The 24,768-nt window shown below is 46.5% G+C and overlaps 3 protein-coding genes across 3 annotated transcripts; all 3 read left to right on the top strand.

Annotated features, from left to right (window-relative positions):
- The first annotated feature begins 1,704 nt into the window (after positions 1–1,704).
- LOC127295516 (LRR receptor-like serine/threonine-protein kinase GHR1) lies at positions 1,705–6,275 on the top strand. The gene is made up of 4 exons (XM_051325477.2): positions 1,705–1,932; positions 2,030–3,363; positions 3,642–5,252; positions 5,334–6,275. Exons 2-4 carry the CDS (start codon positions 2,514–2,516, stop codon positions 5,930–5,932), a joined length of 3,060 nt encoding a protein of 1,019 aa, XP_051181437.1. The 5' UTR covers positions 1,705–1,932; positions 2,030–2,513; the 3' UTR covers positions 5,933–6,275.
- Positions 6,276–9,341: 3,066 nt separating this feature from the next.
- Positions 9,342–11,720, top strand: LOC127295517 (guanylate kinase 2, chloroplastic/mitochondrial). Its single transcript, XM_051325480.2, has 4 exons — positions 9,342–9,661; positions 9,746–9,877; positions 9,992–10,183; positions 11,098–11,720. The coding sequence occupies exons 1-4, from the start codon at positions 9,455–9,457 to the stop codon at positions 11,434–11,436; spliced, it is 870 nt and encodes a 289-aa protein (XP_051181440.1). The 5' UTR covers positions 9,342–9,454; the 3' UTR covers positions 11,437–11,720.
- A 714-nt stretch (positions 11,721–12,434) lies between these two features.
- LOC127295518 (probable steroid-binding protein 3) lies at positions 12,435–19,674 on the top strand. The gene is made up of 2 exons (XM_051325481.2): positions 12,435–12,949; positions 19,069–19,674. Exons 1-2 carry the CDS (start codon positions 12,630–12,632, stop codon positions 19,331–19,333), a joined length of 585 nt encoding a protein of 194 aa, XP_051181441.1. The 5' UTR covers positions 12,435–12,629; the 3' UTR covers positions 19,334–19,674.
- The last annotated feature ends 5,094 nt before the right edge of the window (positions 19,675–24,768 follow it).

Raw genomic sequence — 24,768 nt, 5'->3', positions numbered from 1 at the left:
GCCTCGAGAACCCCGAGGCAAAGGCTGATGGCAGCCCCGTGATGGCGGATTTCCAATCCTTGCAGGGCACGTCACATGAAATGATGGAGGGGATAAACTTCCGCGTGAAGGTGTCTCCGACCAAGCCGCTAGGAGCAGCATCGCGTAGCTCGGTGAAGTGGCGGCGACGACCGTCGTAGTGAGCAGAGGAGCGATCCGAGCTACGGCCGTAGGAGCGGCCTTTCCCTCCTATATGGTGAGGGCTTGCAGACTTGACACGGAAGGAAGCTGAGGAGTAGCGACGCGAAAAATCCCGGCGAGGTTCCCTTCTATCCTCATCATCGTCGTCCTCGCGGCGGTGACGTTTGCGTAACTCCCTGTCGTCACAGCGGGAGCCATGGCGTGAACGGCTGCGTCGGCGATCCCTTGTCTCCGAAGAGCGTGAACGGCGGCGATCCGCGGCTTTGGAGAGGGAGCGATGGGACTTGCTCCGTTCAGACTCCCGTGGCCGAGCTCGAGATGGGCCGTCAAGATCTCCTCTAGCGTAAGATCGGGCCCGTCCAAGGCGATCGTCGTCGTCGTGGCGTTGATGGAAAGCCGGGCCGAGTTCACCCAAAGCAGGATTAGGGGCCGGAGGGATGGATCCCGAGCTCTCCCCCACGGGACGGCCGTCGATGGTGCCAAGGTGGCACGGCGGCAGCGTGTGCGAGACAGGACGGAAGCTGGTGAGCGGCTCGCCTCCGTCCAGCACCGGGGCACCCGTAAAGTCCTCCACGACGTCGACGTGTAGCAGAACACGGAACGAAATCCCGCGCTTCCATTGATCAGGCCGATCTTCCTCAACGCGAACTTTGGAGGAAAGGCCACCCGCACCCTTGTTCACCAACGTACACCATAGAACCTTGGGGATGCAGTGGGGAGATGGCGTCCAAGCCCAAAGGCCGAAGGAGGAGGTGTCTTCCATGGTGGTAAAGCCGTCGTCGAGGCGTTGGACCGCGCACTTGCGGCCAATAAGCTGATCAACCACTTCCGGCCGCCAGGCGAAGGGAGGGAGGCCGTCGACAACCACGTGGACACGGAAGTGGAGGTCCGCATTGTAAGCGTGAGAAACCGTTCGCCATGGCCGGAAGTGGACGTCGAGGCCGTCCATCTTGAAATTGCAGCGCTCCGTGCGCATAACCTCGTCGCGCAGCTCGCCGGAGGAGAACTTGACAAGGTACTGCTCCGGGAAGTGGGAGCTCACCATCAGCTCGGACGAACGCAGGCGGAACTTGCGACGGAAGACGTCGTCGACATCGGTGCGGTCCGTTCCCGACGGCGCGGCGATGACCCACGCCACGATGGCGGTGTGCTCCCAGTCCAGGCGCTCGCGGTCGAGGTCGTACGAGGACGCAACAGCAAATTCGAAGACATACTAGCACTAGTGTGCTAGAAATTGGGAGTAGCATCATCAAGATTTCTCGGATAAGAGTGAGTGAGCTCGTTGTGACTGAAAATATCCGTCTGTGCTGGTAACTTTGTGATCTGTGAGGGAAAGCCATGCCTTGTTTTAGTTCTGCTTTTTCAGAAGCTTTTCTCTAAAGTAATTCCAGTCCTTTTTTTTTGCACGGACACCCTTTTGAGTTGACAATGTCAGTGTGAAATGTGCCCCTCCTCCAGTCCTTCCTGCGTAAAGGAATGCAATGTCACTGGAGACTTTTTTCTTTTTTCTTTTCACCTGCCCCCTCTCTCTCTTGTTCTCTGTACTCCACTCGACAGTACCTACACACTCTCACTGGCATCTTCCCAGCTCCATTCACTCGCACAATCCGAAGCAGGGGCAACTGGGCAAGGCCATGAGCTCTCCCTTTGCTCGGTCTCCTCTTCTTGCCCCAGCAGGAAGAGGCTACATTCTGTAGGGGATCAGACGCCATATCACAACAATTCCTTCACGAAACGTCGGCGGGAGTTAAGGTGCGCCGCTTACCCTCACTCCATGAGCTAATATCGACTCCGCTCCCTCTCTAAGTCGGCGTCTTGATTAATTTGTTTCCTTCGGTTTGGATAACAGGGTTTCATCCCGCCTGGACGCCTGCGGCGAAGTCGGGAAACCCCAAGATTTTAGGCATCTGCTGCGGCCATTTCTCGATTCCCTGAGCAATTACGCCGCCTAATTTGGATGGATTTGGTTTTCCGAGGCCTATCTCTGCATCCGCTCCTGTTCTTGGCCACATTGCCGAGTTCTTGGTCTCGTTTTGGCACTTCCATGCGTTTGTCGGCTGCCTGCTGGAGTCTGAACACCAAACTGGCCAGCTCACGTTTCCAGTGATTTTGGCCCTCCCCGTGCATCAGCCTTGGAATTTTCCCCAGTTCTTGGCGTCAGCGCGTTCATTTGCTGGCAATTTCCGTTTCTCCATTCTTGACCCCATCCCCCCACCTCCCACTCCGCGTTCTGTCGTCGAAATCCCCAAAATTTCCATCTTTAATTTCTCTCTCTTATCTCTTGTCTTATAAACCCTACCTACCAAGTCTGCACTTCGAGGTTGGATCTTGCAATGCGGCTCATCATCTTGTGCCTCTCCATTTGGGCGGCTGCGTTTGCAGCCACCGTCGGCGTGGCTGGTTCAGACATGGAGGCGTTGCTAGAGTTCGGCAGAGGTATCCGGCAAGACCCGTCCCGCCGCCAGGTCGCTCCTTGGAACCCGACAAGTTCGTCGGATTCCGATGGGTGCCCCGTCGACTGGCACGGCGTGCAGTGCAGCAGCGGCAAGATCCTTTCGATTGAGTTCGATGGCATTGGGCTTGTGGGGAATGCCAGCTTGTCGGTGCTCGCAAGAATGTCGATGCTTCAGAACCTGACGCTGTCGAATAACAAACTCGAAGGGGTCCTGCCCCGTGAATTGGGGTCTATGACTTCGTTGCAGCATCTGGATCTGTCCAACAATAGTTTTGGTGGTGCATTGCCGTCAGGTTTCAGAAACTTGAGAAAGTTGAAGTACTTGGATCTCCGTGGGAATGGCTTTGTCGGCAAACTGGATGACATATTTGCACAGTTGCAGAGCCCAGTCCATGTTGATTTCAGCTGCAACCAGTTCTCGGGGTCCCTGGCATCAATCTCTGATAACTCATCTGTGGCTAGCACACTGCAGTACCTGAATGTTAGCCATAATTTGCTGTCAGGGGCAGTATTTGCGAGCGATCCAACGCCATTGTTTGACAGCCTGGAGGTGTTCGACGCAAGTTACAATGCCCTTACTGGCAATGTACCGTCGTTTAACTTCATGATTTCCCTCAAGGTGTTGCGCCTGCAGAAGAATAATTTCTCTGGGTCCATTCCAGAATCGCTATTTCGGGAGACCTCCCTGGTGCTCACTGAACTTGACCTTAGCTGCAACCAGCTTACAGGTAAATATGCTTTCGTACTCTTAATTCCTTACTATTTAACTTATTGTTTCCCCTACGGGCATTTCCCTGATGCTTGAACAAGTATATTCTAGTGTGATAGTCACACACGCAAACAATGCATGTATCAAACACATTTCTTCTGTTGCCATAACAACCACTTTGACACTGATTTTACACAATGTTTTTGTACCTCTTGTTTCTACATTCTAATATGTTGCACTTCATAGCCATGGCGATGATTGCCTCTAATTTCATCTAAACTCTGTTGTGTTACACAGGTCCAGTTAGACGTGTAACCTCAGTGAATCTGAAGTACCTGAATCTGTCATCTAATAGCCTTCAGGGAACTTTACCAATCACATTTGGGAGCTGTTCTGTCGTTGATTTGAGTGGAAACATGCTTTCAGGCAACCTGTCAGTTGTCCGGACATGGGGAGATTATGTTGAGATGATTGATTTGAGCTCAAATAGGTTGACAGGAACTTGGCCAGATGAGAGTACCCAGTTCCTGAGGCTGACTTCATTGAGGGTTTCCAACAACTTGCTAGCAGGAGAACTGCCAACTGTTCTTGGAACGTATCCCGAGCTGATTTCCATTGACCTTAGCCTCAATCAGCTGCATGGACCTTTACCTAAGAATCTGTTTACGGCAGTTAAACTGACCTATCTAAATCTTTCAGGAAATAGTTTCACAGGGACTCTTCCTCTTTCCAATTCTGTAACCAGCAACTCAACTTCTATAGACCTGTCGGTTCTTCCTGTACAAACTTCAAACCTGTCATCTGTTGATCTTTCAAACAATTCTTTTAGTGGCTCTCTGCCTTCAGGCATTGGTGGTTTGAGTGGATTGGCGTTGTTGGACCTCTGTCTGAACAACTTCACTGGGAAAATTCCAACATCAATCACCAAGCTGAAACATTTGATGTACATTGACTTGTCAAGCAATCATTTTGACGGTAGCATACCTGATGGCCTCCCGGATGATCTCGTAGGGTTCAATGTATCCTACAACAGCTTGTCTGGCTCCGTTCCGAGCAATTTGCTGAAATTTCCTGATTCATCTTTCCATCCAGGGAATGAACTACTCGTTCTTCCCCACTCTGGATCACGAAATGGCGAGGCAGGTGGGAAGAAACACGGTATGAAGCGTGGAATTCTAATTGCATTGATTGTATGTGTTGTGGTCTTTGTTACTGGGATCATTGTGCTTTTACTTATCCATTGGAAGATCTCTAGCTGGAAGAGTAGTGAAAAGGGCAAGGGTGAAAGTAAGCATCCTGTAACCCAAGGACAAGATGCTCACAGACGTGCAGAAACTCCAAGTTCGGAAACACGCGATGTGTCGTTAGGATCATCGCCATCTACAGAGTATGGAGGTGTTCCCTTGCCTGGCAGTGGCCTGGAAAGACAGCATGAAACACAAGAGGTGGATCAGCCAACTGGCAGTATTGCCACCCTTAAAGATAGCACACAGTCTTCGATGCCTGCATTGATATCATCACTTCCTGATGCCAGCGCGCACCATCACCACTCCATCCTGAGAGTGCACTCTCCTGACAAACTGGTTGGGGATTTACATCTTTTTGATAATTCTGTGTTGTTTACGGCTGAAGAGCTCTCTCGCGCTCCAGCAGAGATCATTGGCAGGAGCTGTCATGGGACATCGTACAAGGCTACTCTTGACAATGGGTATGTCCTTACAGTGAAGTGGCTGAGGGAGGGCTTCGCTAAAAGCAAGAAAGAGTTCTCCCGTGAAATAAAAAAGCTTGGTAGCGTCAAACATCCCAGTCTAGTCTCACTGCGAGGCTACTACTGGGGTCCCAAAGAGCATGAGAGGATCATCATATCAGACTATGTAGATGCCACATCTCTGTCTACCTACTTGTCCGGTAATATTTCTTAGCTCTCAGTCAAATTCTTGCGGCAGTCGATCTGTATATATTCTGATGCATGCTTTCGTTATCTTTCAGAGATTGAAGAGCGGAATCTTGAACCTCTGGCGGTGAGCCAGCGGCTTGATATCGCAATCAACATTGCTGGCTGTCTAGATTACCTGCACAATGAGCGGGTGATCCCACATGGCAACCTCAAGTCCTCAAACGTCTTGATTCAGAATTCAAGTCCATCTGCCCTGGTAATTGACTACAGCCTTCACAGGCTGATGACTCCCATCGGCATGGCCGAACAGGTCCTGAATGCAGGGGCTCTTGGCTACTCCCCTCCTGAGTTTGCAAGCACCAGCAAGCCATGCCCATCTCTGAAGAGTGACGTGTACGCCTTTGGCGTCATCCTACTTGAGCTTCTGACAGGGAGGATAGCAGGGGAGATTATTTGCATGAACGATGGTGCGGTCGACTTGACGGACTGGGTGAGGATGCTGGCAAGGGAGGAACGTGCTTCAGAGTGCTTCGACAGGCGCATTGTCGAAGCCGAAACCTCGGGAGGAGGAGGCACCCCTAACATGCTAGAGGACATGCTGCACATCGCCATCCGTTGTATCCGCTCCGCAGCGGAGAGGCCGGAGATACGGACGGTGTTCGAGGACCTTTCGTCCCTGTCCTCGTCGTGACGACAGAGAGTCCTTGGTAATGGACCTTTCGTCCCTGTCCTCGTCGTGACGACGGAGAGTCCTTGGTAATGGTAGCGTACATCTCGTACTTACGTCAGTTTGTTGGAACCTAGGAGAGAGGGTATAGTTGACAGTTGTTAGGTTTTTGTGGTGATGTGTGTAGTGATCTCTTTTCAGCATTTCATTGGTTGGTTCCTCTTCCTGGGAAGCGTCCATTCATTTCTTGTAGTTAGTTCACATTCTAGGCAGCACTAGATGAGATAACTGAGAATTTGTTTGTGCATTGTGATTTTGGACATCTGATAGGAAATAAGAAAGGCTGTAGTGATATGGTGTTCTTTCATGGCTGCATGGTTATACAATCGAATAGGGAGTATGTACAAGTGAATGCTCCATCCTTATTCTATCCCAGAAGCTGAAGGAAAAAGACATGGGACATGCTAACCATAACTTGCAACCGACCCTTACTTTTATGCTTTGCTCTCCCTCCTCCCTAAGCCTGACCCAACGATCCATGATGGATGTAGATTGTAGAATGCGTGTGCTTCATTCAAAGTTAAGCATATACACAGTGCGTTTCTTCCTTGGTAAGAAATAGCATCAGCGAAAAGAACCCGGACCAAGAATCTCTTCCTGGGGTATTCGGCCTCGCCGTCCAGCTCCCGCTTCTTCTATCTACACTTTTATGTCGGGCTCTTACATACAAACCACAAGTGTTTACACATCCCTCCGTTCACAAGTAAGTGTACATGTAAGGGGTGTTTAATTTCCGGTCACAATATGTGAGTCCAAAGTTTAGCAATTCGGTATATGTTTGGTTCTTGTTACACTTTAAATTGCTACAGTTTATCCTCTTTATGGTCCACCTATTATAGAGTGAAATATTTGCCAACTTTTACCACACTTTGTGGCTTCTAATTTCTCACCCACCATTGCTAAACCTAGGTTTGGCAAAGTGTGGCTAGAAACTAAACAAGCTTTAAGTTTTGGGCTAAGTTAACTTTTTAAATTTGACCAACTTTATAGATAAACGTAGCAATATACATGGCATCTAATCCAAATATTATGTAGCTACATTTCAAAACGAACCTAGTGATACCAATTTAGTGTAATTTATGTTGCTACACTTTTCTATAAAGTTGGTTAAAATATATTATGTTTGACTTAGGACAAAGGCTAGATTACACTTATTTGTGGACGACAACCGCTCCCGCCCTAACGAGGATTTTGTACTTGTGATCGATGTAACGCAACCAGTTGCCAAATATATTTATAAAAATACGCGATGGATACAAGTGGGAAGCTACTTGAATGACTGACACTATCGTGTATTGTAACAACATGTGTTTGATTGCCTCACTGCGAAAACAAAAACAACATGGAAGCTTCATTGCAGTTCCGTTTTCCAAGATTATTCTTGTTAAGGATGACACCTTTATGAAGTTACCATACAAATGTTTTAGATTTTAGAGGCGCCTTCATTTTCTAATTTTTTTTTAGTATTGATAACAAAGACATTTGAATGTCCAAGTGCTATGTACATGGAATTCACCTATTTTTTTTCGTTCTCATGTAGATTCTAGGGGAATAGGTCCGCTGCCTTGTAACAATTAAATCATCACCAACACTCTAGAAGAGTGTTACTTTTTTTTTACAAAGGGATATATTAGTATCAAGAATATACCAATTACACTCAACCTCTCCACCAATAAAATGTCTTAAAAACATTAAGGACACACAAAACAAAATAGAAAAAAAGCCCGCGACGGTGATTAACCCCTCACAACATTAACACACAAACCACCAGCAAATATATCACCCGGACTACACAAAGATTCTCCAAAAGCCACACCTCCAAGAATGGATAGTGTACAAGAAGTGTCATCGCCCAATCAATAGATCTTAGATTTTCACTCTCGAGAAAGTGCGAGATCCCAAAACAATGCCTTTTACAAAGTCATTGCCAAATACAATGAACGAAGAGTAGACCTTGAGTTTTCACCCTGCAAATCGAGACTCGGTACTTGAATAACACCAACAAAGAAGAAGTCATCCAATGTTGTCGCTCCCACCTTTTGATGTCGTTGCTACATGTCACTAAACACCAGTCTCTCTTCGACCCTAGAAGTGCATTACATGTTGGTAGTAGAGGCCTGACTAAAGCTCTCCTCAATGTTACATTAGGTAGATGGAGATACTTCCATTACCTTAGCGATAGTATTCCACTTGTGACCCGCGATACCGTACTAGATATTGATCTCAAACAGTGGTGATTTTTATCCACTTTCCTCACAGAAACTAATATGCAAGTTGTCCATAATGGTAAATGATCAAAAGTGGAAGAAGTGTTTCTTCATTGCCGTTAGATCCGCTAAAAACCACTAGAACCATGGGTAAAACCTTTGAGCCTACATAGTTTCTTCTAAGGACGTTGTGCCATACCCACAATGTTGAAATCTGCACTATTCACAATGAAAATTTTCAGATTTACTAGTATTTTTGTGTAGCCTGCAATACAAAGTAATTTGTATTAAAATTTTGCAGATTTAGAGTAAACATTACTGGCTACCTCTAAGATTTTATTTTCAGTTTGTAGAATTTAAAATATAAATTCTAAGTGTTCGAAAATAAAGAGCTACGTACGCGATATCTTGGCATCCGTTTTGATTTTCGCAGAATCATTTTCCCTTGCATACAACTTTTTAAAATTTAAGTACTGTGACCTACTCCCTCCGTCCCGTTTTAATCAACGCGGGAGGAGAAAAACAGTTCACTAATCACATTTTACAGTCCAGTCCTTAACAAAAACAGTAACCTCCGTCAAGCACTGGATCGATCGAGCTGGATCGATGAGGATGCCACCCGCCTCCGCCCGATCCTGCTGGGGCCCGCCACGCACGGCGACGGGGAGCTGCGGCAGCGGCGGCGGCGACGGGGAGCTGCTGCCGGCGGCGGCGACGGGGACGTGTCTGGGCGAGTGTCGGGGTCAGGCTCCGCGACAACCTCCAGCTCCGCCTGCCTGGGCTCCTCGGGCAAGAAGGCAGGGACGACACGGGCCTCACCAGCGCCGGCGAACCCGCTGCGGCGGTGGGGCAGGCCGCCTTGATGGCGCGCCCAACAGATGAGACGGTGGAGGAAGCCGTGGCTGCAGGGGCGGCGGCGGGAGGGGAGCCGGAGCTGCCGGCGACGACGGAGGGAGAGGACTGGGAGGGAGGGGACGGGGGTAGGGGAAGGGGACGATGGGGTCGTGGGACGACAGGGTCGTGGGACTTGGCAACCAACAATGTATGCTCAAAAAATAAGAAAAGGTGGGGGGTTTTCGCAAAAAAGACAGTCAAGTTAATTAAAATGGGACGAGGGAGTACAAGATATCGGCCTCCGCCTTGCTGGATTCTCACGCCACGCTGCCTCAAAAACCCTGAAACCCCTCTCCTCATTTTCCATCCCAATCCAGCAAATCCCCCATTCCCCACATCCGCCGTTCCTCCACGCGCCGCGACCTCCCGCCCCGGAACCTTCTAGATGCTTCTCTCGCGGCGGTTCTCCTCCGCCCTCGCCCGCTCCCCCTTCCTCGCGAGGTGCCCCCTTCCACCGCGGGCTGCGCCCGCCGCCCCTCCGACCTCCCGCACCCTGCCACGCCGCCTCATGTCCTCTTCCTCCTCCGGCTGGCACCACTCCTCCCATCCCCCGCCGCCGCCCCCTCCGCCGCCGCGGTCCTTCTCCGACAAGGTATCCCCCTACTAATTATCCGACGCTGGGCTATCTGGCTCTCTCCCCTCCACCCAGCGCTTACTGCTCTGCGCGGCATTGTAGGACCAGCTCTTCCGGGGGCTGGAGGCGGCGCTGGGCACGACGTTCACCTCCGAGCCCCTGGCGCCTCCCCCGGACCCGATGATCCTCGTCATCAGCGGCCCCAGCGGCGTCGGCAAGGATGCCGTCATCAAGGTGATACTACTAATATACATACCTTACTTGCAAATTTGCAATGCGGGGTCGGTTTGCGTTCGTTCGTTTTGTTGCGTGCTCGGCGTTGTAATCTCGGGTTGGATTGTTCACCAGAGGCTGCAAGAGGAGAGGGAGGAGATCCACTTTGTGGTTACCGCGACGAGCAGGGCGATTCGGCCGGGGGAAGTTGACGGGAAGGACTATCACTTCGTCACCAAAGACGAATTCCTCACCATGATTGAGAGGCAGGAGTTGCTTGAATACGCGCTTGTTTATGGGGAGTACAAGGGGATCCCCAAGCAGCAGGTGCGCTACTTCTTTGCTGTCTTTATTTTGCTTGTACCAGAATGATCTGCTTAAGGTACACTGATGTCTAAGGATGTCTGTAACTGAACCAGATTTGCTCAATGTTTCAGTGAACCAATTTAATGTACTAGAAAAATTCCCACGTTCGTTAAACAAAGCCCTTGTTCACCATATGTTGCTGGGTTGAGAAATGATGATTCAGTATAATATTAGTTGTTTGCAACAAACTGACATTGAGTCTAAGACAAGGGTTCACTAGCTGCAATGAGATCAAACAAGTCTCTGAAATACTTGCCTTACGATATTTGACGGACTGCTTAATACTCTTATTGTTTGCAGATATTTATAGCTCTGTAACATACTCAACCATTATGCTGTATATTTACTGCTGTATAATAGCTTCAGCCATTATAATTTCCGTGTATATTTTTGAAGATCAATGCTCAACTGTAGGCACAAACTGGTTTTATGCTCTTTTTTTTTCTAGTTCGTAAAAGTATGATAACTAATTCCGCTAACAATATGTGAGATAGCTGGACCTATACTGCTTGGTTACATGTCTTTTTTGTTCTTGGTGGTAAAGTTTAAGCAACAGTTAGGCTATGCTGATCTATTTTCTGATAACTAAATAACAATCACACAGTGGGGAATATTGCTTTTCCCATCACAAGGCACCACATATTCAACTTCATAACACGAACGTTTTATTCTAAGGCACACAAAGAACTCCATTTGGTAATATGGGACCATTAACGTGCATATAATCTGAAAAATTGTGTCTAGACAAAGCTGAGTCAGTTATTTTGGGATGGAGGGAATATGTTTTGACCTTTTAACAGTAAAATACTTGAGTAGGTGATGACCCATCTAGATGAAGTGATAAACTGTTAATATTTGTTTCGTTTGACATGCAGATCCGTGATTACATGGCCAAAGGACATGACATTGTCTTGAGAGTGGACATTCAAGGAGCAGCAACTTTGAAACACATACTTGGCGAATCTGCAATTTTCATCTTTCTAGTTGCAGAGAGCGAAGAGGCGCTTGTCAAAAGGCTAATTCACCGTAAAACAGAAACACCAGATATGCTTCTTGTTAGAATTGCAACAGCCAGAGAAGAGGTGAGGCGGATGAAACATTTTGACTACGTGGTTGTCAATGCTGAAGGCAAGCTTGAGGATGCTGTTAAACAGGTGGAGTCTATCATTGATGCTGAGAAGGCAAAAGTTCACAGGCGTAGTGTCAAGATCTAGCTAAGCCTCCTGTTTAAATAAGTTCAAGTTTGATCTAGTGCGGAAGAAATTAGGACTGACATTGGTTTGTAAGTTTGTGACAGTTAGCCAGAAAGTTCAGTGGAATGCTAATTCATGAGAATTTCACATAGTGAGGTATCCGAGAGACATCATAGTTTTCTGTCTCACACTGTCATACCATACAACAGCAATGTGCTTGATCCTTGTAAGTTCAAAGAACTCTGTAAAACCGAACAAAACTTTTATTTGACACAAGTGCGACAAGAGCTGTCAATTGTGTGCAATGCTGATATCCTCTTGATTCACAAGCTTTACTGAATTACTGGTGAAACTAACTTCTATTTATACATTGAAACGCAAAATAGTTTTGTTACGTAGTTTTGCAAGAGGAGAAGGAATGCAACATCACAAGAAGAAATGCACAACAACGCGAGGGCCTCTTTGATTCGTAGGGTTTCTTGAACTCAAGATAATAACACATGAGTAGCAGTGACATGTCATACACTCTTGAATGGTGAATCCCCTATAGGATTTGGAAAAGTTTATGAATTAGCATCAATATTGTTTGATACGCCGCAGTAAAAACAACATGCCTCGGTGAAAATGAAACTCCACATTCCAAAGGACTACATTTTGTCCACCTTTTTTTTTACATCAACCCACTTTTATGTCATTCATCGTACAAGTCTCCTCGGAAACAAAAATTAACCCAAGAATTAGGTTGAGGGGGTTATTATACTAAGATAGATTGTGCCCTCGTATTGGAGCACAAATAGCTAACTTTACACTAGTAATTAATAAAGAATACAACCTGACATGATTTTTCCAGTTGTCACTAGATTTTATTGCTAGGGTTTTGCTGGACATGTGGTTTTATTGATTTTTCCAGTTGTCACTAGATTGTATTGATTTATTTTTTCCATTTTATTGATACGACTAGCAGCACCTATACTTTTTTATCTCTCAGAAATAAATAAATAAATAATCTGTAGCCACTTTTCCGCGACCGTGCCGCGTGCGCTACGTTGCAACTCCGCTGGCTTTCCTCTCCCTTTCTTCCCCGCTAGCGCTAGGTCGCCGAGTCAACATCCACCATCACCGCCGGCAGCAGCACCCAAAACCCAGCCACTCCGGCAGGCCCATCCGCTCCCGCCTCTCGCTGTCCCCGGAACCCAAAGCTCAAGCTAGCGCCCATGGGGATCGCGGACGCCGTGCAGGCCTACACGGGCCTCTCGCCCGCCGCCGCCGTCACCGTCCTGGCGCTCATGCTCGCCACCTACCTCATCGTCTCCACCCTCTTCGTCTCCCCTGACACCGCCGCGCCTCCCAAGCTTGCTCAGCAGCAGGAGCGGGGCACGGAGGCCGAGGCGGAGCCGTTCGTGCCGCCGTTCCCGGACCCTGTGCAGGTGGGCGAGATCACGCTCGACCAGCTCAGGGCATACGACGGCAAGGACCCCGCCAAGTCCATCCTCATCGCCATCCGCGGCCAGGTCTACGACGTCTCGCGCGGGAGGTGAGGACTTGATTGCATTATTATACTATAGATTATTATTATGCTCTGATTTGGTTAAGGTTTAGTGTGGACCTACATGCGCATTGACCTAAGCTTAAAGATGTAAATAGCGCAAATCACGTCAAGTTCGAATAATTGGGCTAGCTAAGGGAAAATAAGTTAGAAGCAGTGTTAGTGCAAACGAAACAAGTTAATGTGGAGTGGTAAGTATAAGCACTCATCCAAGTTGGATTGTGTGGCGCTCGAAGCAAAATATCTTAGATTGTGCGAGACTGTTAGTAACTTTTAAGTATGTATAAAACTGGGGATAATCTATTTGGTTCCATTTGATTGGGACATGAGGCGGTGAGGCCTCAGTCTTAGTAGGTTGAGGGGGTTATACTGAGATAGATTGCCCTCAAATTTGAGTATAATATGGTGAACTTTACGCAAGAAATCAAGAAACTAGAATGTTCTTGTGCAAGTTTGAGCAGGCAGACATGATTTTGCCGGTTCTCACTAGATTTTATTCTTAGAGTTGTGCTGGACATTTGATTATTCCTGGATACTTCAACCGGTGGTTCAAGTTTATAAGTACCTTGTGTATCTGAGCACTTTCTTTTCCTGATAAAGGCCACTTTATTAAACTCAAAAGTTCGCATCAAGGCGATACAGTCCTGAAGAGCTCACACCCAGCCTCTGCATAGCTAGGATGCACACAGCCGCATAACAAAAATAGAAATAAAAGTCGGCACAATACAAGTAAAAGTACGTGGGTCGGCATGATAGTCAATTGACATGACCAAATGGACTATAATCAATGGACATGATAGGCAATACTCAGTGCTCTGTACTTTCAGCTTTACTCATTTTTCGACTTCAGCTATGGTGGTAGATTGTGCAATTTTTTGTCGTTTGATGCACAAGATCTGGGAGTCTTAGGTCCATTTTAGCTATAACATCGTGTTAGACTTACTTGAGTGCAGTACTGAATGTGTTCATTCATTAATACTGCAAACTATATATGTCAAACTGTTTATATCATTCATGATTTATCACACAGAACGTAACTTAAACTGCAAGGAGCGGCAAGACATCTTGGTCTCCCTTGCCCTTACTCTACTCTTAAATGCAACAGAAAACAATATGAATCTGTCAACCTAAAGAACATATTGAGCATACAATTCTCTCTATCAACCACTCACGGGAGTTCTGAAGCTAAAATCCATTGTATTCGAGAGATATCCACTGCTTTAATGATTTGCAAAGTGCTTTTTCATTTGGACCGTGGACTGATGCTCAATTAAAGTATGTCACTGTTAGGAAAATGACTACAACAGTTTTTGGTGAACTGTAAAAGTATCATATTGATTGTTGTAACGTCCCTGAAAATATCCAATATTAGTTTTCCCTGTTGTTTTTGTGTTTGTGCATTTTTGTCCCTAAAACTATTTTTCCAAAACCCTATTTTGGTTTTTGCTAAATTACCGGACGGTTTTATAAAACCCTCCAGTCTCTATAAAATGAAAAAGATTTCTACATATCTGACCAAATCGATCAAGAATATCCCAATCTGATACCATCCGGATAATTTAGCAAAAACCAAAATAGGGTTTCAGCAAAATAATTTTAGGGGAAAAAGTTGCACATACACACAAAAAAACAACAGGAAAAACTAATATTGGATATTTTCCAGTACGTTACAATTATGAACTCTGCAGCACTTTTTATGGTGATGTAATGGTCCTTTTATTTAGATTATGCTCTGGTTTGGTCAGGGTTTAGTGTGGACCGATATGCGCATTGAGCTGATTTAAGCTTGAATAGTTTGATTACTAGGGGGAATAAGTAGCAGCTGTGTTATTGCAAGTTAATAGGGAGTGGTAAGAGCTGATCCAAATTGAACCGCCTACAGCTCTAAGCAAGATATATAAGAGCTATTTGCTGCTGATGGGCCAAATTTAAACTAAATTCTAAGGGAAAGTAGCCAGGAAAGGGTGGGCCACGGCCCAGTATGGCCCACCCGTAGCGCCGCCACTGGGTATGTTATCAAACTTTATTTTTGAGCAAGATGTTATCAAATTTGTGGTGTGGATAGTCCATTTGATTGAGACATGAGGCCCGAGTGTTAACAGGTTGAGGGGGATATACTAGGACATGAAGCTCTTTTTCTCTTAAATTGGTTGACTGTATGATGATAAACTTTACAGAAATAGTGAGGAATCTACAGTATTCTGGTGCAAGTTTGAGCAACCTGACAATGTTTGCCTAGTTCTTAACTTCTTATAAGATTTTGTTGTCAGCGTGTTGCTGAACATTTGATTATTCTTGGATACTTAGACCAGATGTGTTTGATCGAATCTATCATACTGTCAGCTGTCAATCACTTCTCAATATAGGATACAACTATACATTGTGCATTTTTTTGTTGTTTGATGCACAAGATCCGGTAGTCTTGGGTCCATTGTATATATAACATCGATTAGCTCACTTAAGTGCAGTATTCTAGGTGCTCATTCATTAATACTGTAAATTTAATATCTCGAACTGTTTGTATCAATTCATCATGTGGAACTTCTAGAATGTAACAAAAATACAATAAGTGGTAGGATATGTCCTTTTTTGCCCTTATATTACACTTGAATGCAATAAAAAGAAGGAATAGGGAAATATTCGATCTTCAGCACAAAAAATATCCTTGATGCAATAGAAAAGGAAATAAGAGTTGATTTGATTGCCAAGTTAAAAACATGTTGACATGTTGTGCTTACTCTTGTCTCTTTGAACCGCTGATAGGAGCTCTGAAGCTAAACTCCATTTAGTTAAGAGCTATTAATCCCTGTAACGTTTTGATGAAGTGAAGTTTAATTTGGACTCCTGCCAGATAATCAATTAGTCTATGCTGCTATAGGAAAAAACAACTCATCAATGGTTGGCAACTTTTGAGTTGAAAGGATATCATATTATGAATTGGCTGTATTTCAACTCCCGTCACTTTATGCTATCTTTATGATTGACTGAATTTCAACTCCCTTGTCAGTTTATGCTATCTTAAATGGTGGTTTTTGGTTTCTTTTTTTTTTCTAGCTGCCATTGTTCCATATTCAGTTGCTTGTACATGCGTTCTTTATTCAGTAGCATATATTATTTTTTGTCTTAGTGATCATAAGTTACCATGCGTCATCTCTCCTTGTTTAGCTCCATGACTGTTTGTAAAATAGTAATAATTTAGTTGGTGAAACTATTTCCTACTGGTATTGGTTATTCGGTTGTCTGCGGAAGATTGTATCAAGGATTCATACAACCTAATTCCTTGGCAGTATTTGGGCAAAGTGAATACCAGCTAGAGAACTAGGGTATGAAGTATGAACTCTAGAGCTAAGAACCAAGACAGTCTCAGATATGAATAAGAAGAATATGCTTGCTATCTGTTGAAACAACATACCAAAGTACTAATAAGACGAACAAATCTGAATTAGGTATGTAGGTATGAATCCTTGATACAATCTTCCGCAGACAACCGAATAACCAATACCAGTAGGAAATAGTTGTATTTCCTACTTTCTTGTGTGGATCTGGGTTTCAGATTTGAACTGGGTACTTGTGCACTGTACCGTGGCTAGTGTCAGTGTTTGGCTGTTGCATCAGATCAGATGTTTTAGTAGGCTGAGTACGCTTCCAGCGTCCACATGAGTCTAAAATTAGATCCATTTTGTTGTTGTCTTTTGTCAGATTTATAGTTTCCTTTCATGATCATCATACTTGCTAGGACTCGATGCAGTAGGATCTTAGATCCGTGACCGGTCTATCTTAATTATTCATGACTTGTCTTTTATTTTACTCAGACTGTTTTATGGGCCTCAAGGACTGTATTCCTTGTTTGCCGGGAGGGATGCAAATATTAGTTATTAGATGCGCAAAATCTGGGAGTCTCAGGTCCATTTAGAACATCTAGCACCGCTTTGATTTATTATACTGTAAACGTGATATCTCAAACTGTTTATATCATTCACCACAAGGCACTCTTATAACATAACTTAAAGTACAACAAGAGGCAATACAGATCCTTGTTTGCCCTTATATTAGCCTGAAATGCAATAACAAAAGCAAGCGGGAACGAGTGGGTTGTCAGATTAAAGAACATATTGTGCTTACAATTGTCTCTTCAACCACTCATGGGAGCTCTGAAGTTAAAGTCTGTTTTTAATTGAAAGCTATCAACTGCTCTCGCGATTCGATGATGTAGTGAAATTTCCATCTAGTCTTTTGCCAGATGCTCAATTACAGTGTGTACTACTATTAGGAAAAACGACTACTGTACAAGAATTGTTGAAAACTGTTAACTTGAAACGGCATATATTCTATTACTTATTGCGTGCTGCATTTCAACTATGCATCACTTTTATTGCACATAATGTAATGTAATGTTGTCCCATTGTTTTCTGGTTTCTTCATTGCCTTGTAGCACCAAAGTTTCCATGTTCAGTTGTTAGTATCCATCTTATTTCTTCTATAGAGTTTATTCTTGTTATTTTTAGTGACCATACTTATCATGTGCCACATCTCCTTGTTTAGCTCCACGATTGTCTGTAAATAGTATATTCTAGTAGCCTACTCCCTCCGATCGTTTTTAATTGACGCCGGACACTGCCTAGGTGCATGTTCGCGTCGCTACACTCCGTGTCGATTAAACACGATCGGATGTAGTAGTTGGTGAAGCCATTTGGTACTGTAGCTTAGTGTCTGCAATTAGTAGTACACTAGTACACAGCCTTGACGGCCTTGCTTAGTTACACTATTATTCGTCTTGTTAGTAATTTGGTATGTTGTTTCAACAGACAGCAAGCATATTCTTCTTATTCATTGCTGACACTATCTTGACTTTTTAGCTCTATAGTTAATAGTGTAGTTCTCTACCTGGTATTCATTTGACCCAAATACTGCCAACGAATCAGGTATGTAGGTCTGAATCCTTGATAAAAGGGTCTTGTGGATCTGAGTTTCAGATTTGAGCTGGGTACTTGTGCGCTTTACTGTGACTAGTGTCAGTGCTTTGGCTGCTTGCATCAGATGTTTTGTTAGGCTGAGCATTGCTTCGTGTGTCCACATGAGTCTGAAATGAGATCCAATTTTCTTTTTTTTGTCTTCTGTCAGATTTATAGTTTCCTTTCACAATCATCATACTTGTTAGGACTCTGATGCAGTGGGATCCTAGATCCGTGACTGGTCTATCTTAATCATTCGTGACTGGTTTAACTTGAAATGGTATTATAGTTTCTTATTTATTATGCGATGTATCTCAATCCTGCATCACTTTTTTATTCGAACTTACATTTCTGTCTTAGTGAACCTAATGCGATGTACTGTGCTGTTATTTTTTTTGCTTTCTTCATGGCTTCTAGCGCCAACATGTTTCCTTGTTTGGTTGCTAGTATCCGTCTTATTTCTTTTGTAGAATATATTATGTGCCATCTCTCCTTGTTTAGCACCACGTTTGTTTGTAAAATATTACAGTATATTCTAGTTGGTGAAGTCATTTGGTAGTCTAGTTTAGTGTGCTACCTAGTTTAGTGTGCTATTGTTTATCCTGCCGTCTGCAATTAGTAGTACACTTGTACAAACCTACTGACGGTTACCCTTGAAGGCCTTGCTTGTTAAACTATTGTTCGTCTTATAAGTACTTTGGTATGCTGTTTCAACAGACAGCAAGTATATTCTTCTTAATAATTTCTGGGACTGTCTTGGCTCTTAGCTCTAGAGTTCATTCATACTGTAGTGTTCTCTAGCTGGTATTCACTTGGCCCAAAAAATACTGCCAAGGAATTAGGTATCTAGGTCTGAATTCTTCATACAATCTTCTGCGAGAGGGGTCTTGAGGATCTAAGTTTCAGATTTGAGGTGGGTACTTGTGCGCTGTACTGTGAATAGTGTCAGTGCTTTGTCTGCTTGCATCAGATGTTTTATTAGTTCGAGCATGCTTCACATGAGTCTGAAATGAGATCCAATTTTTTTTTTGTCTTCTGTCAGATTTATAGTTCCCTTTCATGACCATCATACTTGCTAGGACTCTGATGCATCTTACTGTAGATCCGTGACTGGTCCATCTTAATAATTCATGACTTTTCTTTTGTTTTACTCAGGCTGTTCTATGGACCTCAAGGACCGTATTCCTTGTTTGCCGGGAGGGATGCATCTCGGGCCTTGGCATTGATGTCATTTGACCTTAATGACCTGACTGGAGACCTGGAAGGCCTAAGCCCAGACGAACTGGAGGTTTTACAGGACTGGGAAGAGAAATTTAAGGAGAGATACCCTCTGGTGGGTCACCTTCCTTCTGACGACGCAACAGCTGGTGGTGATCAGAAGGGCGCTGAGCCTGTGGATCACGAGGAAGAGAACGCGTAACTTCGTGTGGGGTACCTGTCGTCTCGGTTGCCTGGTCCTCTGTCTTCTGTTACTGGATCGCAAGCGGTAGATCTGATGCGCTGATGGATAGGTGGTGGTGTTTGTTTGCTTGCTTGCCGCATGAGTGTTCTCGCGTGACTGATGTACTAGCTGCGTGACTGATGTACTAGCTGCTTTCTCCACCCGCTTTACTTTGGTTGGTGTGTAGGAATGGATAAGCGGGGGAGAAATTTTGATTTTGATTGACGGGGAAACTTTGAGATGCCCCAGATGATGTGTATATGCTTTGATTCGCGCCATAATTGGCGGCTTAATTATCGTACTTGAGATGATGATGATGATATTGCTGGCGATTTTAAGCGCCATAATTTTGCCCAACCACACTACATCGCTCCGTTTATTTTGGGCATTGTCGGGAAACAGCATCCATTGTTTTCTCTTCTGTCCTTTTTTTTGCGCTGCTATAGTAGAATTGGGATCTCGATGCGGAGAGATCAGGAAAGAGCTTGTGCCTGTTCTTTTCCGCATCTCAGCGGCGCGGCGATTTGCACAAAAATAACCCAAAAGTAAAAGAAAAGCACAGACTGACCCTCCGGCGAAACTATTTCACCCATCTAACCCTTTTGTGTGGCGCCCCGCACAACGGGGCCACACATGCCTGTGTGGCGCCCCTCCTGCCGGCGCCACACACCCAGCCGACGTGGCGCCCTCGACGCTGCGCTGGCGCGCCGATCCGACGTGGCAGCATGTGTGGCGCCCCTCCCATCGGCGCCACACATGCCAGCTTATATCGAATTTTCGGTCGAAAACATCCAGGGGCTCCGGACGTCTGGGACTTAGCCGTTTTGGCGAGCCTGTATGTGTGGCGCCGACGCCACGGGCGCCACAGTAATATGTGTGGCGCCGATGCCACGGGCGCCACACATCCACTTAAGTGTGGCGCCCGAGCCCGCCCCCAGCCCGACCCTCTCTTTCTCTCCTCTCTTTCTCTCCTCCAACCGCCGCCGCCGGCCGTCTCTCCGCCGCCCCGCACCAAATCCTCCACGGATTGGACAGATCTGGCCGGCCAAATCCATCCCCATACAATCCTCAAGGTATTCCCCTTCGTTCCCCTTCGATTCATGCAAGATTTGCTCCGGTTTAATTCGATTTGGCCGTTTTGCCTAGATTGGAAATGTTGGTTGTGTTTGAACCATAGATTTGTATGCATGTGTTTGAACCATAGTTTTGTTGGAACCATAGATTGTATGCATGTGTTTGAACCATAGATGTTAAATTTTGCTAGATTGTATGCATTGTATCCAAAGATGTTTGAAATGGCTATGTATGTGTAGGAACCCTAGATATGTATGTATCCTAGATTTGTGGAGGAACCCTAGGCATCAAATTTCAGGAATGTGTATGTGAAGGAATAACTCATATGGTGTTCTATCCCTAGATATGAATGTATATGTATGTATTTGTGATGGCTTATTTGGATATATTCTCATGTATGTGTTGCTCATAATATGTTGTATTTGTGTAAACATGTAGGATGGTGTGGCTCCTGGATCAAGAGTATGACAGGAATCACCGGGCTGTTCATATGACGGAGAGGGGAACGGATCTTCACCCTTTGAAGATTCGGTACCATGGCACGGTAGATATGCCATATGACGAGAGGTACACGGAGTTCATCCAGCCCACTTGAGGGCCGGCGAGATGACCCCTACTCTTCAGGATGTCTCAATGATACTTGGACTGCCTATTCAGGGCGAGCCACTGTGTATGAACACAGCTTGTGATGGGTGGCGCGAGCAGATGGCGAACCTTATTGGCATGGCTCCTCCGGCGCCAGCAAATCCAAAGGAGAGAGCTCCCGTCGGCGCACCTTTCGCTTGGATACGGACTAACTTCGGAGAACTCCTGCCGGAAGGGGCCGAGCGTGACACTATCAGGACGTACACCCGAGTGTACTTGTGGTACATGTTATCGAGGACTCTCTTTGCTGACAGTGGTGGGAAGTTGGCCCATTGGTGTTGGCTCAAGGCGCTTACGGTGTTGGAGCGCCGGTGGAGTTGGGGAACAGCGGCACTTGCCTACCTCTACCTGCAGGTGATGATTTGTTCTATTTACTATTTTCCTATAGTAGTGTGCTAGACAAAGTCCTAACCAAATGTCTTATGTACGCAGTTGGACGAAGTTTGTCGCAGGACTGGGAGCAGGACTGGGAGCGGCGGTATTGGTGGATGCTTGCTCCTACTTTCCGTATGGAGCTGGGACCGCCTATCAGTTGGCCGGCCCAGGATACTCACAGCGAGACCATGGCCTCATTACCGGCACAACCTTGATCGGGAGCCGACTTGGGCATATCTTTGGGACAATGTCTCGGAGATGACGAGCGACCCAAAGATCATGTACAGGCACTACACTGAGGAGTTGGATACTCTTACCGCTGAGCAGGTAACCGATTTTAATCCATCACTCTTTTGCAATGGGGTCTTCATATTTTAGTCCAATTCCGAAATATTTGTATGTTGCAGGTGGATTGGGAGCCATATGGTACGTACTACCGTATTGGCGCGGGGATGGCTGACCTCAACCCCAAGTGCCTTGAGGAGGCGCGTTTCTGGCGTATGCGCTGCCCACTCATATGCATGTGGCTTGTTGAGTACCACCAGCCGCATAGAGTGATGAGGCAGTTTGGGCTGTATCAGGAGTGCCCACCTCAGTGGCAAGACACGGACCACGCGCTTCATAGGTAAACTTTTTGAATCATGGGATGAAAGCTTGTTGATTGAAGAGATAGTATGTAACTTGTTGATTCTTCCAGGCTTGATAGGAAGCAGCAGAGGAAGATCACAGATTGGCCTGTCCATCATAGAGGCCACGTCACAGCGTTCCAACACTGTTTGGAAGCGGTACGGAATGCTGGCGATGTGGAGATTGTCCCCCACGACTTGGCCGCTTTCAACAACTATCTCCAATGGTTTCATGAAAGCACGCGTATCGAGCTAGTGAAACCCGCGTATGATGACGACATCTTGTACGACCCCATCGAGTTCAATGAGCTTGCGCAAAGCCAGCACGACACCTTTGCTCGCAGAGGAAGATCGACTTCTATTGCTTCCGAGCTGAACTTCGTGGTAATGTATTCTCTCGTTAGCTAGTACATCATCTACATTGGCATGTGATCGCTCAAAATTTGTATAATATGTTTGTCGCAGCGGTCCGAGATCCAAAAGGACGATTATGTCAACCGAGGAAAGAAGGTTGTCATTGAGGAGGATGAGACGCCGCCGCGGAGATCAACTTTGAGAAAGATGAGGAACGACGAGCCGTTATCTTCAGAGGAGGAGGAGGAGGAGGAGCAGGGGCATCAGGAGCAGCAGGAGCAGCAGGAGCAGGAGCAACAGCCACGGCAGCGGACGAAAAGGTTGGCCGTCCGGAAGCAGCCCTCGAGGAGGGGACGTCGCGGAGGATAGATGCATTTGCTAGTGTTGTGAACTCTATCTTCTTAAATATCGTGTTGTGAACCCTATGTCATTTCGAACCATGTCTCTATTGCTACGTGTTGTTTGAATCTATGTGCTAAGATGTGATCTATGATGTGTGCTATGTGTATGTTCTATGTGTATGAAATTACTATTGTTCTGTTGAAAACTGTTTAATTAAGGCAAGAATTTTCATGTATTTAACACAAGTCAACGTGTGGCGCCCCTCAGGCCGGCGCCACACCTCACAGTGTGGCGCCCATGGCATCGGCGCCACACGATGCAACTTATATGTCCAACACATCCAGGGGCTCCGGAAGTCTGGGACTTAGCCGTTTTGAGGAGGCTGTTTGTGTGGCGTCGGTGGCATTGGCGCCACACCTCACTCTGTGGCGCCCGTGGCATCGGCGCCACACAAACAGCCTCCTCAAAACGGCTAAGTCCCAGACGCTTTGTCTTACAGTATGTTGTGGGCAATTACAAGTGCATGTGTGGCGCCGATGGGAGGGGCGCCACACAAGCTGCCACGTCGGATCGGCGCGCCAGCGCAGCGTCGAGGGCGCCACGTCGGCTGGGTGTGTGGCGCCGGCAGGAGGGGCGCCACACAGGCATGTGTGGCGCCGATGTGCGGGACGCCACACAAAATGGTTAGATGGGTGAAATAGTTTCGCCGGAGGGTCAGTCTGTGCTTTTCTTTCACTTTTGGGTTATTTCTGTGCAAATCGCCCAGCGGCGCTGCATCCACTGTTGTCTGGTCATTTCATCTTCCTTCTGTTTGCCACGGTCTGAATGGAAAATGTGCTGACGCAGTACGTGTCCGCTCCCGTAGTGGCAAATGATTGTGTTCTCCCAGGCCGAGCAGCGCAGATCAGAGCAGTGGGCACACACATGGGGTGTCTGGCCAGTCCAGGACGACAGGCCCCGGCAGCCTTGTATTGGAGGCGAACGTTATCCTTGGCCCAATCATGCGAAGACATTTTCTATTTCGTATATCAAAAAAATGTCCGTTTTGATGAGCTTGGATCGGTTCGCTTCTACAAAAACTGACTATCTCGCCCGAAAATGCTAGAGTTACGGGAAATAGTTACGGAAAATTGCTACGCACTGAGTTGGAACCACCGCGTTGGTTGAGATTTGGTGTCTTCCCTATCTCGCCTCATTGTCTGTTTGCCCGAAGTATATTTTAATACCATTTATATATTGCAAACCGAATTTACATAGCACAAAACAAAAATAAAAAGATAACTAGGCAGAAGCCCTAGGCCTATCTAGTTCTCCTCGTCTTCCTCATTGGTTAGGTCGACGAACTCTACTGTTGGCCATGGCTAGCACCATAGTTTTTTTGAGGCAAAACAAAAATTCTGGTGCTGGCCATGGCCACGTGACCATTGGTGGCGCCGGAGGGGCGGGCGTGGATCACTGGCCCCACAACAACCTTGGAGGGGGCTGTGGTACCGGTGCTGGTGGTGGCGGTGACGATGAAGGTGGTGGCGGTGCAGCTCCAGACTGGCGTTGTGGGGTCCCCTGCTCCGCGAGTGTCGACTTGAGCAACTGCACGGCGAGGCCCTGCCACTCGTTCGTCTCATGCTTCCTTGGCACAATGATGGCTAGGCGGAGAGCTTCCTCCTCGTCCACATCGGGTGGTATGACGCGCAGTTGGTCCTCCATGTTAGGGGCCTTGGCCTGCTCAACCTCCTAGGGAGGGGGCCGAGGTAGTCATCGGTGTCGTCCCGGAACTCCTCGTCCGCGATGTCTTCTCCCATGAAGAGCTCCCTCCTGAATGGTGGTGGCTCCTCCTCCTCCTTCTTCACGATCACGCCCGGGGCGACACCGTAGTTGAGCTCGTCATTGCTGAGGAACCCAGTGCGACGCCGCGGATCCTACTCCCAATTGTCGTACGTGTCCCACGGAGGACAATTGAGGCCGTAGGCAGGGTCCTCCAGCAGATCTAGATGCAGGAGC

Source organism: Lolium perenne, chromosome 4 (assembly GCF_019359855.2).
Source record: "Lolium perenne isolate Kyuss_39 chromosome 4, Kyuss_2.0, whole genome shotgun sequence".
Lineage (NCBI taxonomy): Eukaryota > Viridiplantae > Streptophyta > Magnoliopsida > Poales > Poaceae > Lolium > Lolium perenne.
The sequence above is the reverse complement of the archived record's forward strand: the minus strand, read 5'-3'. Positions and strand labels throughout refer to the sequence as shown.